This window comes from Botrytis byssoidea (genome assembly GCF_014898295.1).
Source record: "Botrytis byssoidea strain MUCL 94 chromosome Unknown BBYS_028, whole genome shotgun sequence".
NCBI lineage: Eukaryota > Fungi > Ascomycota > Leotiomycetes > Helotiales > Sclerotiniaceae > Botrytis > Botrytis byssoidea.
In genome coordinates, this window is record NW_024065869.1 from 67250 (window position 1) to 81768 (window position 14519).

At 42.2% G+C, this 14519-nt stretch overlaps 6 protein-coding genes across 6 annotated transcripts; 4 read left to right on the forward strand and 2 right to left on the reverse strand.

Moving 5' to 3' along the window:
• Positions 1-482: 482 nt before the first annotated feature.
• Positions 483-1457, forward strand: EAE97_010454 (uncharacterized protein; the record flags this gene model as incomplete). The annotated part of the gene is made up of 1 exon (XM_038880969.1): positions 483-1457. The coding sequence occupies one exon, from the start codon at positions 483-485 to the stop codon at positions 1455-1457; it is 975 nt and encodes a 324-aa protein (XP_038728087.1).
• Positions 1458-2980: 1523 nt separating this feature from the next.
• Positions 2981-3622, forward strand: EAE97_010455 (uncharacterized protein; the record flags this gene model as incomplete). The annotated part of the gene is made up of 1 exon (XM_038880970.1): positions 2981-3622. One exon carries the CDS (start codon positions 2981-2983, stop codon positions 3620-3622), a length of 642 nt encoding a protein of 213 aa, XP_038728088.1.
• Positions 3623-4867: 1245 nt separating this feature from the next.
• Positions 4868-6309, reverse strand: EAE97_010456 (uncharacterized protein). The gene is made up of 3 exons (XM_038880971.1): positions 6032-6309; positions 5636-5878; positions 4868-5464 (listed from the first exon to the last, which is right to left on the reverse strand). Exons 1-3 carry the CDS (start codon positions 6042-6044, stop codon positions 4989-4991), a joined length of 732 nt encoding a protein of 243 aa, XP_038728089.1. The 5' UTR covers positions 6045-6309; the 3' UTR covers positions 4868-4988.
• A 176-nt stretch (positions 6310-6485) lies between these two features.
• EAE97_010457 (uncharacterized protein) lies at positions 6486-7899 on the reverse strand (the record flags this gene model as incomplete). Its single annotated transcript, XM_038880972.1, has 3 exons — positions 6486-6683; positions 6734-7678; positions 7738-7899. 3 exons carry the CDS (start codon positions 7897-7899, stop codon positions 6486-6488), a joined length of 1305 nt encoding a protein of 434 aa, XP_038728090.1.
• A 321-nt stretch (positions 7900-8220) lies between these two features.
• Positions 8221-9670, forward strand: EAE97_010458 (uncharacterized protein). Its single transcript, XM_038880973.1, has 4 exons — positions 8221-8704; positions 8779-8843; positions 8905-9129; positions 9192-9670. The coding sequence occupies exons 1-4, from the start codon at positions 8663-8665 to the stop codon at positions 9316-9318; spliced, it is 459 nt and encodes a 152-aa protein (XP_038728091.1). The 5' UTR covers positions 8221-8662; the 3' UTR covers positions 9319-9670.
• Positions 9671-9971: 301 nt separating this feature from the next.
• EAE97_010459 (uncharacterized protein) lies at positions 9972-14131 on the forward strand. Its single transcript, XM_038880974.1, has 3 exons — positions 9972-10189; positions 10251-12682; positions 12765-14131. Exons 1-3 carry the CDS (start codon positions 10076-10078, stop codon positions 13006-13008), a joined length of 2790 nt encoding a protein of 929 aa, XP_038728092.1. The 5' UTR covers positions 9972-10075; the 3' UTR covers positions 13009-14131.
• Positions 14132-14519: the final 388 nt, after the last annotated feature.

Sequence of the window (14519 nt, forward strand, 5' to 3'; positions counted from 1 at the left end):
TTAGATTAATAAAAAACCTAGATTTTAATTATTTTTTAAAATCTTTTATTTAAGAAAATAATAATTAGTTATTAAAATATTAATATTTTAAAAAGCTTAATTTAGATAATTTTCGAAATGACCCATTCACTAATATAACCTACTCACTGATAAACCACGTTATAACAATTTCCACTTTCTTTATAAAATAATAGAAATTTTTAAATAAATATTAGATTTATTAAAAGTTTATTTTCTATTATTATCTTTTATTCTATTTTTTTTCAAAATAATAATTAATTATTAAAATAAGAATATTAAAAAAGGTTTAATTTTGGTGTGTTTTCAAGTGGCTTATATGCTGATAAATTACGTTATAGCTTGGTGCGGTAGATAAGAATAGATGTCACGTGTCTCGTATATAGGATCCTGAAATTAAATCAGGTCTACCATTTTTTCAGTTCTGTACGTTGCAATTAACTCATGAATTCTTCTATACGAGTATGCCTAGATCCCGCAAGCAAAAAAGAATGATGGCAGATGAAGCGAACACGTTAAAAAATATTGCTCTCATTGAAAAAACTCCTCAATTTGTACTTCTTTTACCTCTCATAGAAGACCCATCCTCGGATGTGTCTTCCGCTCTCAATGCTCATTCGGCCATCACTTTGAATACAATTGCTAATGCAAAGAAAGAAATTTGGGCAAATGACAAGACGTCCTCCGCGAATGGATCCGACCTGCTCAGAGATCATCCTTATGACACATGGTGTGCACTTTTTGTACTCGTCGCTCGTACATCACCTGATCAACAATCTAGACTGGTCGAGTTCATCCTTGGTCTTCAGAAGATTGAAGTCGTAGACAGGGACACGAGTCAGTCGAAAATTTTGAAGTATTATGACATGGAATTATGGAGACAGTTGCCAGGCTTTGGGTGGGAGGCTCATGAGATTTTCAACATTGGTTCGTTGTTTACCTTCTCATTTCTACTCATTTCCATCAGAAAATTAACTTCCCATGAAGATGCATATTCCTCCACATTGACAGACAGGGAAAAGACTTCGTATGAAAACAAAAACGCATTTCTAGCGCAACTATTAGCAACAAGCAAGGTCAGCATTGGAGCTAATGAATTTGAGCCCCTTGATTTCTCACTTTTTGCATTATGGGTGTTTCGCGATGCATTTGAGAACAAAGAGGGAAAGAGTAAGGATTTGGCAATTCGGGTGGCATGCTGGTGGCTTGTATTTGCAGCCGAGAAACTGCGGTTAAATGTCGACAATGAGAAAAGTATGCCAGACAGAACTGGAGCTGGTGGGGACTTGTACGAGAAGAAGGGATGGATCGGCTATAGTCGGGAGAGGTGGGATATCTGGAGAGAAGGCTTAAGGAATGCCGATGGCGATCAAGAGACGAGAAAGGTGATCAGTGATGCTTTAGAGTGTATGGAACTAGCTACAGGTTTGAAGTCTTGATGATTTTATACCAGTATTCAGTTCCTATGAAATGCAAGAAGCAATCACGAACTCAGAATCACGTCACATCCACAAGTGGCGAGTAATTTTGCGTTTCCAATGATTAATTGCATGATAGACTTTCTAATCGAAAGTTATGTCGAGATAAACGGTACATATTTAGTTTGAGAAGGACGAAAAGATCCACCTTCAAGCTGTTTTTGCCAGTGCCTATCAATTGCATTCCCATTCGCGTGAGAATTAAGCTTAATTTAGGGCTGCATGAACGTAAAGCGCACGGATCTTTTGCTTCACCTCGAATCAAATGTCATCACCAATCATTACATGTACCTCCAGCTAACAGATATAAAGCAGGGATGATTGATTAGACCTTATCTCATCGGAGAGACCAAGAACACAATATCTCGTCTTCCCAAGATTTCGTCTGAAATTTGAGGAATCATTATCAACTACGTCCTCGATAAGAGCTCACAATGGAGCGTCACAACATGGATTCACGGCGACGATCACCTTTCACTGTAATTGGATGGAACCGCGAAGAAGATAGTTGGTTTAAAAAGAGCCAAGCCGCAGATTCAAGCATCGCGCATCCTCGGACGACTCTTTTTTCCTGTAATGCGACTCGACTTAAACTCTAAAACACTTTAAACTTCTTTGTGATAGTGAGCACTGAGAACCAGTATTATAATTCCTTCAGACTTGAGACACATATCTGCAATATTTTCTCCCTAGCCATCGCTAGTCTATGTAATCGTCATCCATCAAACTTAGGAAGGAGCAAAACGCAAAGAGAAGATATCCAAATTTCAATTAGCATTGGTCAAGTGCATTCCAAGATCGCCAATCGCACCAACTAACCATAAAACCTTTACTCATATAAATTGTACTGCATTCAGTCACTTCCAACTAACACATTAGCTCTAGAAAAATGGATTTTAATATGATGGGTTTGGCTACCATTATGCCAACCGTATCTCTAAGGGCCTAGAACCAATCTAATCATACATTATATGCCGATTTGGGCTAGCAACTTCTTCTGCTCTCCGTACTCAAGCTTCCAGTAGTGACACGCTTGGATTAGTCCAGTAAGAGATCTAGTGCCGAAACTCCGTATAAGTATTTTGTCCCCAAAAAATTCTCATTTCTATTTTCATCTCCTTATCACAATCATCACTGCCATTGAAATAATCATCATCATTCACAACTATCGATAGTTGTATCTCGCCCTTGATATAGCGACACATCGACCTCCAATTTACCAAATAATTTGATGAAGTACTTACACTTCATTTTGACACATATCTCATCGAATATCGGGACTTGTAGGTTCACAACTTGATTCGTTTCATCTGCAGGCTTCATCTGCTTCCCTGCTAACTTGAACCCGAATAGTATTATATCGATCGATTTAAACCACAATCGGTTGTTCGAACCGTTTGAACTACAATCAGACGCTAATCTCCCTGTTCATTCTGAATACTCAGCCTAGGTATCGAAGCCTCTTGTGCACAACGACTGTAGCTATGTCAGACTTTTCGGAATTGGAAATTGAACGTCGAAACCAAATTTTCAGAGACAAATACATGGTCCCGTTTGTATTAAGATTGCGGAGATTCAGTCGACATGTTGAGATGCAGAGATCCAGTCGATATGCTGAGATACAGAGATTCTGTCGACATAATGAGATGCGAAAATGCCATCGAAACAGAATTCGCGCTTGGAAGTCGCAACAACGTAAACTTGCTAAGGCTCAACGACCTGAAACTCTGGCTCGTAGACGGAGACTATACAGGGGCATTAAATCAATGACCAAAAAACACAATCCCCCAATGAAAGCTCATGGACTCCGCCGTTCACCTCAAGCTTTACGGCTGGCAAAAGAAGCGCTTCGTCGGAAGTTACGACAAGCCAATAAACCACCTCCCAATCAACGAGATGAAGCTCTGGAGTCTCAACTGCCAGAAGCTCCGACTCGTGGACGAAGACTATGCAGGGGTTCGAAACCAAGAGCTGAGGAACAAAGTTTACTAATTCGGACGCTCAAACCTCTCAGGTCATCTCAAATGTTGCGACGGGAACACATAGAAGCGACGCGTCGCTGGAAGTTACAACAATTTTATCGATCAGATTCCATTGAAGAAGATTACATTCAAGAAGATGAATAAGCGTTTCCATAACAAAAAGATGAAGCTACCAGCTATTCCCATCGCAGTTCAATACCATTGCCGTTGGTCCTTCAATATCTCCTGAACATCGTTAAATATTTATGAATGTAACCACTGAGACGAATCAGTCATTCTCAGAGACTTCATTTTCCAGCTAGATGTTTGAAACAAGCTTTCGTTGTGGACTTTGAACTTTACTATAAAGAGCTTAATGAGCAACTTATTTCCTTCGCCACTCTCACGTAATTTTCGAACGCTCGATACACAAAGCGACGTCGGATGGAAGTTCACTTGCAAAAATTACCTCCTTCTTCAACTTCCAGTCTTTACAAATCTCAATTTTAACATACAGCCTAATGGCTATTACCGCCTCCTATCAGATTTATTCAACATCTTCACATCAATTCCGGCCATTCGATGCCTAGCGACTATGATCTTAGCATACAAAACGACACCGGCTCATCGATACTGCTCGCAGCGTACCGCCGATTTCAATTTGAAAATTTCACTTACATTGACCTTTTTGATATTTATCTCAAATAAATATTTGCCGCCCAGCAAATTAATATCTCATTGTCTCTTCACGATCAACACTTCACATCTTAATGTTTATTATTCTTCAACATCTAATCTCTCCAGTCGGACTCACCAGAGTCTCCCCCAAATCTATCAAAACATATCACCATCCACGACGGACCAAATTCTACAGGGCTATGGAGATCCAACTGCTCAGTGAGCAAAATGAAAGGTGCATCATTTAGCAGTGGTGGTCATGGGAATATGTTTTCCGGAACATATGGTATCATCATTAACCAGAAAAAATGTTCAAAATATCAGCAAGATACGAGAAAGCAGCAGAATGTATACTAGTATCGCATATCTACCTAGTATATCTATAGAGCAAATCTAATTAAAAACTCAGCATGCATTATTTTGGCTTCCTACCATCTTCTGTGCACAAGTTGTAACAGTAATAGCCCATTTTTGACACCAAATTCAGAAGCCTCCATCTATCTAGGTACGAATCTACTTACTCGTCTGCTTCACAACTCACTTATCCTTCTAACACTGCATTTGGAAATTTGCCTTTCATATGGACCTCAAAACGGGTATCCTATTTCAGTAACGAAGGAGGTTTTATTGCATATCTGAAATTTTATCCTCGTACGTCGATAGAGGAACTTTCTGAATTTCTTTGCTCCTTGCTAACGTGCGTAAGCATGCTCAAAATTATTGATTCTCAGATATGCAACAAAATTATTCTTATTGTAAAATTAATAGTAGATCCCTATCCAACCGAACGTATCCCAAAATTACATTTAATCCTTCCCGAAAAATATACAATTTTGATCTTCACCAAATCATCCTATCTATTCTTCCCCCCGGACCCACTAATCGTTTTCCTCCTCTTCTCTCTCCTCGAACCATTAACCCCATTAGTCTCGCGACCACCTGTCTCGTGCTCCTTTCCATCTTCTTTCTCGCCCCTCTTCACATCCATCCCATTTCCAAACCATCCCCACTCCTCCATCCACGTCATCGGTGCAAATATCATCGCCCCTACTATACATAACAATGTCGCAATCAATCTCCAAAGGCTAATAATTTGTGTTCCTCCCGGCCAAAAAAACTTCACGAGTTCTGCGGATTGATAGAGGTCTTCTTGGTGCTTTATAAGGTATTTGGTTTTGGATGCTGAGGCGCTGGTTTCAGCAGATTCTTTGACGGGGGAGAGATAAAGGATCGTGGTTAGGTATACTGTTGGATAGAAATATGGAAGGAAGAAGAGGTGGAATTGTTGATGGAGTTGGAGAAAGAGGATTTGCGTTTCTGAATTATAATCTAGAGTTATTGAAGATTAGTAATGGCTGCAAATTACACCACATAGTTCAATCCCGTCAATTCCTCTATCCTTGACCTCCTCCATATCCCCGTTCTCCCTTCTCCCCCCTTTCCCCAGCATTTTCCCTTTCTTTCCACTCGATGCCAATTATAAATGATGAAAAAACTTACCAACTCCATCCACTCCCACCACAACCCTTGGACTCAACACCTTATACCATTTATACACACACCCCAATACCCATCTACTATTGACCTCTCCAACCACGGGCAGTCGAACAGAAGAGAAAGAAGGTACCGAGCACAGCGGATGCGAGAACGATGCGTCTGGGGTAAAATACTCTTGTAGAGCTTTTTGCTGGGCGGAGGGAGCCCCGGAACAGAGGGTGTGGATCAGAGATGTAATTTGTGATTCTATATTCAATAATTAGTAATTTATTCAAGGGAAAGTAGGGAGTGCGATGAAGGGAGAGAAGTTACAGGAGGGTAATATGGGGGATCTGAGGTGCTATTGCGAATCTCCCGGCTTGAGAATAAGTTTCCTTTAACTTTGTATCCTGAACTTACTTGGATTATCCATTTTGATTGAATCCCTTCACTCTCCGATTGCAATTGCGCACACTGGTGGCAGTCTATCAAGTTGTATTTTTTACCGGGTGAAAGGAATGTCGATTGCAGGGTCAATGAATGAATTGCGCATCTTTGAAAGAAATCAAATGTTGGAACCAAACACGCGCATTGATCGCGACGATGATGTCACAAGCGAAGTGGGATAAACTTTCCAGGATCTTGGTTCCTTCCGTTGACATGTGAAAAATGCCCCCCTTTCCATAAAGAGGTAAGCGGGAAAGGTTTGGGCAGCTTTAGAACTTCAATTCCGATGTTGTTTATGTTTCATCTTTATTTTGATATTGAAGTATTCCCAATAAAAAGAATATGATTTGTGATAAATTAATGGGTTCTTGCGATTTTAATTACCTAATCCCGGACCTAGAATTAGTCCAAACATCATAAATCATAATTATACGCTATCAATTCTCTGTACGACGATCGCCGTCGCCGCACCACCACCATTGCAAATCGCTGCAACACCATATTCTCCGACTTTTAATTGATGCAATAATGTTGTGAGAATTCGCGAACCCGAACTTCCAAGAGCATGGCCAAGTGAGATTGCTCCACCAAGTAGATTAACATTTGCGTTCTCAAGACCGAGGATCTAGATTGTGTAAGTATTTTCATTGATCAACCCGATCAAGTGGGACAAACCTTTTCATTTGCCTTGATAACGGCTGCGAATGCCTCGTTAAACTCCCAGATTGCTACATCTTCCTTCTTGATTCCAGCTCGTTCTAGAGCAAGTGGCACTGCTTTGGCGGGAGCTACTGGGAAATCAACTGGATCAATTGCAGCATCTGCAGAGCCACAAATTCTTGCTAATACTCTCGAGCCGGTTCCATACTGTTGTGCAATGGCTTTGTTTCCCAATACCAATGCGCTAGCGCCGTCATTGAAGGTCGAAGCATTGGCAGCGGTAATTGTTCCACTTCCATCTCTAACAAATGCTGGTTTTAATGAAGAAACTTTATCGAATTTGACATCCAGGTAACCCTCATCGGTATCGATGATAGTGTCGCCCTTTCGTCCCTTTACGGTTACCGGGGCAATCTCCTCTTTGAATGCGCCGACTTTCCATGCTTCTTGCGCCCGTTTGTATGATTGGATGGCGTATTCGTCTTGTTGTTCTCGTGTAATCTCATATTTCTTTGCCGTAGTCTCCGCGCATACACCCATGTGAAATTGGTTGTAAACATCCCATAGGCCGTCTTTAATGAGCCCGTCTTCAGCTTGTACATTCCCGAATGGTGGAAGACTGCTAGCTCGAGGATAGTAATATGGTACTCGAGACATGTTTTCCATTCCTCCCGCAATCTGCGCTTCTGCGAGACCAAGTTGGATGTTTTGTGCAGCTAACACAACGGCTTTCATTCCAGATGCGCATACCTTATTGACTGTGATCGCTTCAACTGATGAGGGGAGGCCAGCGAAGATAGCAGCTTGTCGAGCTGGTGCTTGTCCAACACCGCCCTGCAATACGTTTCCCATGTATACATCTGAGATTTTTTCGACCGGAACTTTGGATTTCTCGAGTGCAGATTTAATGGCTATAGCGCCAAGTTGAGGGGCATTCACGGTAAGAAATGACCCATTGAACTGTCATCCTGCTTAGTTTTCGTCAAATTTAAATGATATATTGAAACGGATTGAATTACCTTTGCAGTAGGTGTCCTTGATGCACTCAAAATGTATGCATCTTGAATCTCTTTTTTGGCCGAGGTACTTGCGCTGAATTGCCGTTGAACTTGTGCTAACCGTGATGATGGCGATGACATCCTTAAATTTCTAATCGAAGATTTGGCAGTATGTGAAAACATGATGAATGAGTTTGGAGAATTCGCAAGAGATGAGAGCGTTGATCAAGCCGAAAGACTTTATGGAAAGAAAGGAAGAAACGGTAATGAGTTGCTTCTGATCAATATTCAGCATCGATTGTCCCGCGGTTAGCACCGGCGGAATGTATTCCATTTACCCCAGAGTAAAATGCTCGGACCTACACGTGGGTAGTTGGTCGACAGCCACTAAGCCTATTCTGAGGTAGCCTGCAGTCACAATCTCCACGTGACTCGACGATAACATGACTCAAGGATCCTTGCTCGAGCCTTGTGTGCGTGGCGGTTCTGGTGGACAAATCTTGCATGAAGGGGTCAAAAGGGTTGAATGAAAGCGGTCTATCAGCTGTACCGTACGTACTGGGTCATTGTTAATGAAAATTCGAATCGCATCAACAAAATCGTGAGATCTGGATAGGTCTCTGTATGACCTCGAGCACGTGAAAGTGAATTGAGAAATCTTTCTTTGTTTTTCTGGAACTGGCCATTTCATTCCTTTCCAATCAAAACTTTCCGATAGACTCATCACACAAAGTCAACATCAATCCATCATTTGCGGCAGCCCACATAAACTTCCCGCCGCCGGCTTTCACATCGGACACTAATATCTATCCGATAGAACTTGCTTTTCGGCATACCTCAAAGCTATCACTCAAATAATAAAACATTCCCATTCATTCAAGTCCATCTTGATCCAACAAGAACTCCACATCTTGATTCTTAGTTATCATTCGCACAATTCTCCATCATGTCTACAGCTGCTCGTCGTCGTCTCATGCGGGATTTCAAGGTTAGTGGCAATCATTATCCAGGAATGGAGGGGTATCCAAATAATTGGAGAGGAACTCTAACTCTCATCTACAGCGCATGCAAACTGATCCCCCCGCTGGTGTTTCCGCATCTCCTGTTGCAGATAATGTGATGCTTTGGTTAGTCTCCCCGAAGAAAATTCAACATTCATGAACTTCATGCCAATAATGAAACTTTTAGGAATGCTGTCATTATCGGTCCTGCAGATACTCCCTTTGAAGATGGAACCTTTCGACTGGTCATGACCTTCGAGGAACAATATCCAAATAAGCCTCCTGCCGTCAAGTTCATCAGCCAAATGTTTCATCCTAATGTTTATGCAACCGGAGAATTGTGTTTAGATATTTTGCAGAACAGATGGAGTCCCACATATGATGTTGCGGCTGTTTTAACAAGTATTCAAAGGTACATCAATACTTCGCAAATGGTCTATTGGTTTCCAGATATATGTGTTAATCTATGAGTAGTCTTCTTAATGACCCAAACACTGGCTCACCCGCCAATGTCGAAGCTTCCAACTTATACAAAGACAACAGAAGAGAATACACAAAGCGTGTCAGGGAAACGGTGGAAAAGAGCTGGGAGGATAATTGATGATGGATTTTCGAACATTTGAGAAGCTCATATAGTAGCTGAACTGCTTTGAAGCACATTCAACGTGATTCTTTACCTGGTCATATTTACGTTACGCCTCTTTTAATGATGACATGGCGGGGTTATGGAGTTTTCGAAAGGGCATCTATCATGGAGTTTCCCTTCACAATATGTTTATATGGTTATTTTCTCGAAGAGTTAGTCAATAGGACAACATTTTTGCTGCCATGGTGCATCTCATACAGCATTGTTCGATATCTCTGAAGTATATCATTTTGTTCAGACAACCTGCTTTTACCTATCGTAGATAATGAATGTACATACATGCCATACGGTGCCTATGGTAACACAGCAAATCCGACTAAAAATGAACCACGGATTTACTGAGCAATTTTCTTTTGCTTTTCTGGATTCATCACACCGTACAAAAAGTATTCTAACTGGTACTGTTTGACAATCATAACAACTCATTGATATTACTCCTCACACAAGCATATCCCTAGTCATTACCGTGCAACCTTTTCTGTATGGTCGCATTGCATTGACACAAATTTATTTCTTCCGACATTGCATTGGCCTTGGGATTTACTACGCGAAGATCTTTAGCGCGATTGTGTGTCAACATCCTCCCCTTATCAACCACTGACCACAAAGCAATACTCACATACAGCGTTCTTTAAAACTGCAACGACAACATAAATTCTGAGTTCGACTGTTGTACATATGGTCGTTCCGGGATAGCAACCATCTCGCGATCATGTCGAACTCTATCAAGGTTGTCTGTCGGTTTAGGCCGCAGAATCGCATTGAGAATGAACAGGGTGCTCAACCAGTTGTAAAATTCGAGGCTGATGATACCTGCGCTCTTGATGTATGTGTCTTGTGAAACTTAAATCTTTGAAGATGCTGTACTCTGCTAACCTCAAAGATAGTCAAATGGAGCGGCTGGTTCTTTCACATTCGATCGTGTCTTTGGCATGAGCTCACGACAGAAAGATATTTTCGACTTCTCTATCAAGCCCACTGTGGACGATATTCTCAACGGTTATAATGGAACGGTCTTTGCATATGGTCAAACAGGAGCGGGAAAGTCGTATACTATGATGGGAACAAACCTTGACAATGATGATGGTAGAGGTGTTATTCCCAGAATTGTGGAGCAAATATTCGCCAGCATTCTGTCCAGTCCAGGTACGATCGAGTATACAGTGAGAGTCAGCTACATGGAAATCTATATGGAACGCATTAGAGATTTGCTACAGCCGCAGAACGACAATCTGCCAATCCACGAAGAAAAAAATAGAGGCGTTTACGTTAAAGGTTTATTAGAGGTTTATGTTTCCAGTGTTCAAGAAGTCTACGAAGTTCTGAAAAGAGGAGGGGATGCAAGAGTGGTAGCTTCGACCAACATGAACGCAGAGTCTTCTCGATCACATTCCATATTCGTTATAACGATCACACAAAAGAACGTTGAAACCGGGTCGGCAAAGAGCGGTCAACTTTTCTTGGTCGATTTGGCGGGTAGCGAAAAGGTCGGAAAGACTGGTGCCAGTGGACAGACATTGGAGGAGGCAAAGAAGATCAATAAGAGTTTGAGTGCTCTTGGTATGGTTATCAACAATCTGACAGACGGCAAATCATCGCATATTCCTTATCGAGACTCGAAACTCACCAGAATTCTACAAGAGAGTTTAGGAGGAAACAGTAGGACAACACTCATTATCAACTGCTCGCCCAGTAGTTACAATGCTGAAGAAACTCTGAGTACCTTGAGATTCGGTATGCGAGCAAAGGCAATCAAGAATAAGGCCAAGGTCAACGCAGAACTCAGTCCAGCGGAACTCAAAGCCTTACTTAGAAAGGCTCAATCTCAAGTCACTACTTTCGAAACCTATGTTTCTACACTTGAAGGAGAAGTTCAACTTTGGCGTAAGGGAGAATCTGTACCAAAGGAGCAATGGGCACCCCCTCTCGCAGGCGTCAGTGGGACAAAAGCAGCAGCAGCTCAAGCACCCCGGCCATCTACACCTTCACGTCTCGCAACAGAAAGCCGTGCAGAGACACCGGTGACAGAAAGGTCCGCTACTCCAGGTATACCAATAGACAAGGACGAAAGAGAAGAATTTCTACGACGTGAAAATGAACTTCAAGATCAGATAACGGAAAAGGAAACTCAAATTGCGGCTGCAGAGAAGACCTTGCGAGATACCAAAGAGGAACTCACATACCTAAAGGAGCGGGATACCAAGGTCAACAAGGATAACGAGAAACTTACTAGTGAAGCAAACGAATTCAAGATGCAACTTGAGCGATTAGCATTTGAGAGTAAAGAGGCACAAATTACCATGGATAGTTTGAAAGAAGCCAACGCCGAACTGACCGCAGAGCTCGACGAACTCAAGCAACAATTGCTTAACGTAAAAATGAGCGCCAAAGAATCCACTGCTGCCTTGGATGAGAAGGAGAAGAGAAAGGCTGAGAAGATGGCACAAATGATGGCTGGATTTGATCTTGGTGGAGATGTTTTCAGTGAGAACGAAGCGACTATCAAGAAGGTCATTGATCATATTGACTCTTTACATGAGCAAAGCTCTGCCGGGGAGGCCATTCCCCCTGAAGAATTTGAAGAATTGAAGGCAAAACTTGTCGAGACTCAGGGCATTGTTCGACAGGCAGAGCTTTCAATGTTCGGTTCATCATCGAACGATGCCAATGTCAAGCGCCGAGAAGAGTTGGAGCAACGTCTCCAAGTCCTCGAGCAAGAATACGAAGACCTTCTCGAACGCAATCTAGGCGAAGGGGATGTTGCTGAGATCAAGGAGCGTCTCGAGAAGGCATACTCTAACAACCAAGACATTAAGGTCGAATTAGTGGAAGACCTCAAGAAGGAGGTCGCTCAAAAGTCGGCTGAAATTGAAAAGTTCAAGGCTGTGAATGAAGACTTGCAACAAAGAGTCAAGTCAGGCGGTTCATCCAACGGTACAGCACCAGGCTCAGCAAGCGGCAAGACTGTTCAACAACAGATCGCCGAATTCGACGTGATGAAGAAGAGTTTGATGCGGGACTTGCAAAATCGTTGTGAACGAGTGGTTGAACTAGAAATCTCCCTCGATGAGACTCGCGAACAATATAACAACGTTCTCCGTTCGTCTAACAATAGAGCTCAACAAAAGAAGATGGCTTTCTTGGAGAGAAATCTAGAACAATTGACTCATGTTCAGAGACAATTGGTTGAACAAAATGGCAGCTTGAAGAAGGAAGTTGCGATTGCTGAGAGGAAGTTGATTGCAAGGAATGAACGGATTCAGAGTTTGGAGAGTCTGTTACAAGATTCACAAGAGAAATTGACTACTGCCAGTCACAGGTTCGAATTCCCTCTTTACTTCCGCCTTCCTTTCCGGTTGCTTTCGGTTATACATCAATAGCATCACTAACATTAACCTTAGATTCGAAGCCCAACTTTCAGCGGTAAAAGAACGTCTCGAAGCTGCCAAGGCAGGCAGTACCCGTGGTCTAGGCTCACCTACGGGTGGATTTAGCTTTGGTGGCGCTGGGAGCCGAATTGCCAAACCACTGAGAGGCGGTGGTGGTGATGCGCAAATTCCAATCATCGGAAACTTGCAAAACTCGGACACAGGAAGCACCGGGAACACAAAGAGAAGTTCATGGTTTTTCTCAGGGCAGAAATAAATGAATAAATCCTAGTGGAGATTCAAGCAGAGAAGATTTATTGGTGCGGGCTGGGGAGCTTATTGTGTAATTGGATTTAGCCTGAGGATATTACCTATTGTTGCGGAATGATTGAATGAGATAAGAAAGTTTGGCGGTGGTAGCATTGTGAGAAAGAGTGAGCGGAGTTGGGGAACGGATATAGATATGGAGGGGCAGTGGATGAATAAAGAAAAGAAAGAAGTGACGAGCAACGAAGATTATAAGAATAGATGAGACTTATGTATACCCACGCTTTCTTGTTTTATAACTTTTATTTTCATGATTGATGGGAGCACGAAATGTGAGGGATTAGCTGAGTAAGTTTTTGATATTGGATTGACTTGGCAGAGAGGGTAGGGGGCACAAGAATGGAGATAGCAAGCGTTAGAAATCGACGAAGCTAGAAATGGACTCCCTAGACCTTTCTTTCTTACATTTGCATTTTGATATCACGGCCCAATTCTCTTGAAGAGGTTTCCGGTGCAGCAATACCAGAAAGGGAATTATTCGGCGAGCAGATGGCTGTTCTGTGGCGGCGCGGTCAGATGATGAACATTCCTCACAGAACTGCCTAGATCGCAAGATTGATCATAGTTGCGCTTCGACCTCTAACATGGACGGGTTTGCCTCAATTTTTCGGAGGGGGTTTTTGACATACAATAATGCTCAGACACTTTGATAATTGACGTGCAACGGGTAAAACGGCCATAGATGATGAGAATCAGAAGGAGGGGTGGATAGTGAGTGCTGGGACCAGATGGGTCGGTTGTGGGTCAATCGGGGCTTGCTTTGGCGGGATGTTAGTTTGAGGTGATGAGGAGGAGGGTTGCTGAGGTTATACTTCATTTATACTTTAATATGAGTGAGTTATGGGTATAGAAGACAAATTTCGAGAATAAGAGGATGTGCATAATTGTGATTTGACTGAGGGGCGTTTTATCATTAGATCTTGGTAGGTAATGAATCCTTTAGATATCGCCAAAGACTCTTCGATGTAATCTTACCTAATCTTGGAACGTTAGGTAGTTAACTACCGAGTGAGTAGTAATCAACAAGCGCTTTGAATTCACAGTTAGAGCCTTTTAAAGTAACCTTACCTCGCACTAATAAGCAATAATCCACTACCTAGTATCTACCACACCTGCAACCTTGGAAAAGGCTAACCTCACATGACTAAGCAAATTAACATCATCCACCATCCAACCAACAGAGTAAAAACGCTCAACAATGTGACGGTCAATTTTTGACTTTTTTCTTTTCTTTTCTTTCCTTTCCTCTCGTCCATACAAATCCCATCTATGTGCACAATGCAAGACCCTCTGCTGCAAGGCACAAGTAATTCTACCGCCTATGAACGCCGAACGGGTCTCGCGTCCCGATCATGCAAGTACTATCTATACTAACCATGCTTGATTCAGTGAGGTGAGTTCACGGTATTGTCCAACCCGAGCAGCCAAGTATTTTACTCTCCTTGCTTTCTTCCTGTTGGC

What these genes read in the sequence shown, in the direction of transcription:
- EAE97_010456 (XM_038880971.1), bottom strand. An exon ending in GGTGGGAGTGGATGGAGTTG is followed by an intron (nt 5,465 to 5,635) that starts GTAAGTTTTTTC and finishes CAATAACTCTAG; the next exon opens with ATTATAATTCAGAAACGCAA.
- EAE97_010458 (XM_038880973.1), top strand. Translation starts at nt 8,663, where the DNA reads ATGTCTACAGCTGCTCGTCGTCGTCTCATGCGGGATTTCAAG. An exon ending in GTCTCATGCGGGATTTCAAG is followed by an intron (nt 8,705 to 8,778) that starts GTTAGTGGCAAT and finishes TCTCATCTACAG; the next exon opens with CGCATGCAAACTGATCCCCC. An exon ending in GCAGATAATGTGATGCTTTG is followed by an intron (nt 8,844 to 8,904) that starts GTTAGTCTCCCC and finishes TGAAACTTTTAG; the next exon opens with GAATGCTGTCATTATCGGTC.
- EAE97_010459 (XM_038880974.1), top strand. Translation starts at nt 10,076, where the DNA reads ATGTCGAACTCTATCAAGGTTGTCTGTCGGTTTAGGCCGCAGAATCGC. An exon ending in ATGATACCTGCGCTCTTGAT is followed by an intron (nt 10,190 to 10,250) that starts GTATGTGTCTTG and finishes CCTCAAAGATAG; the next exon opens with TCAAATGGAGCGGCTGGTTC. An exon ending in TTGACTACTGCCAGTCACAG is followed by an intron (nt 12,683 to 12,764) that starts GTTCGAATTCCC and finishes CATTAACCTTAG; the next exon opens with ATTCGAAGCCCAACTTTCAG.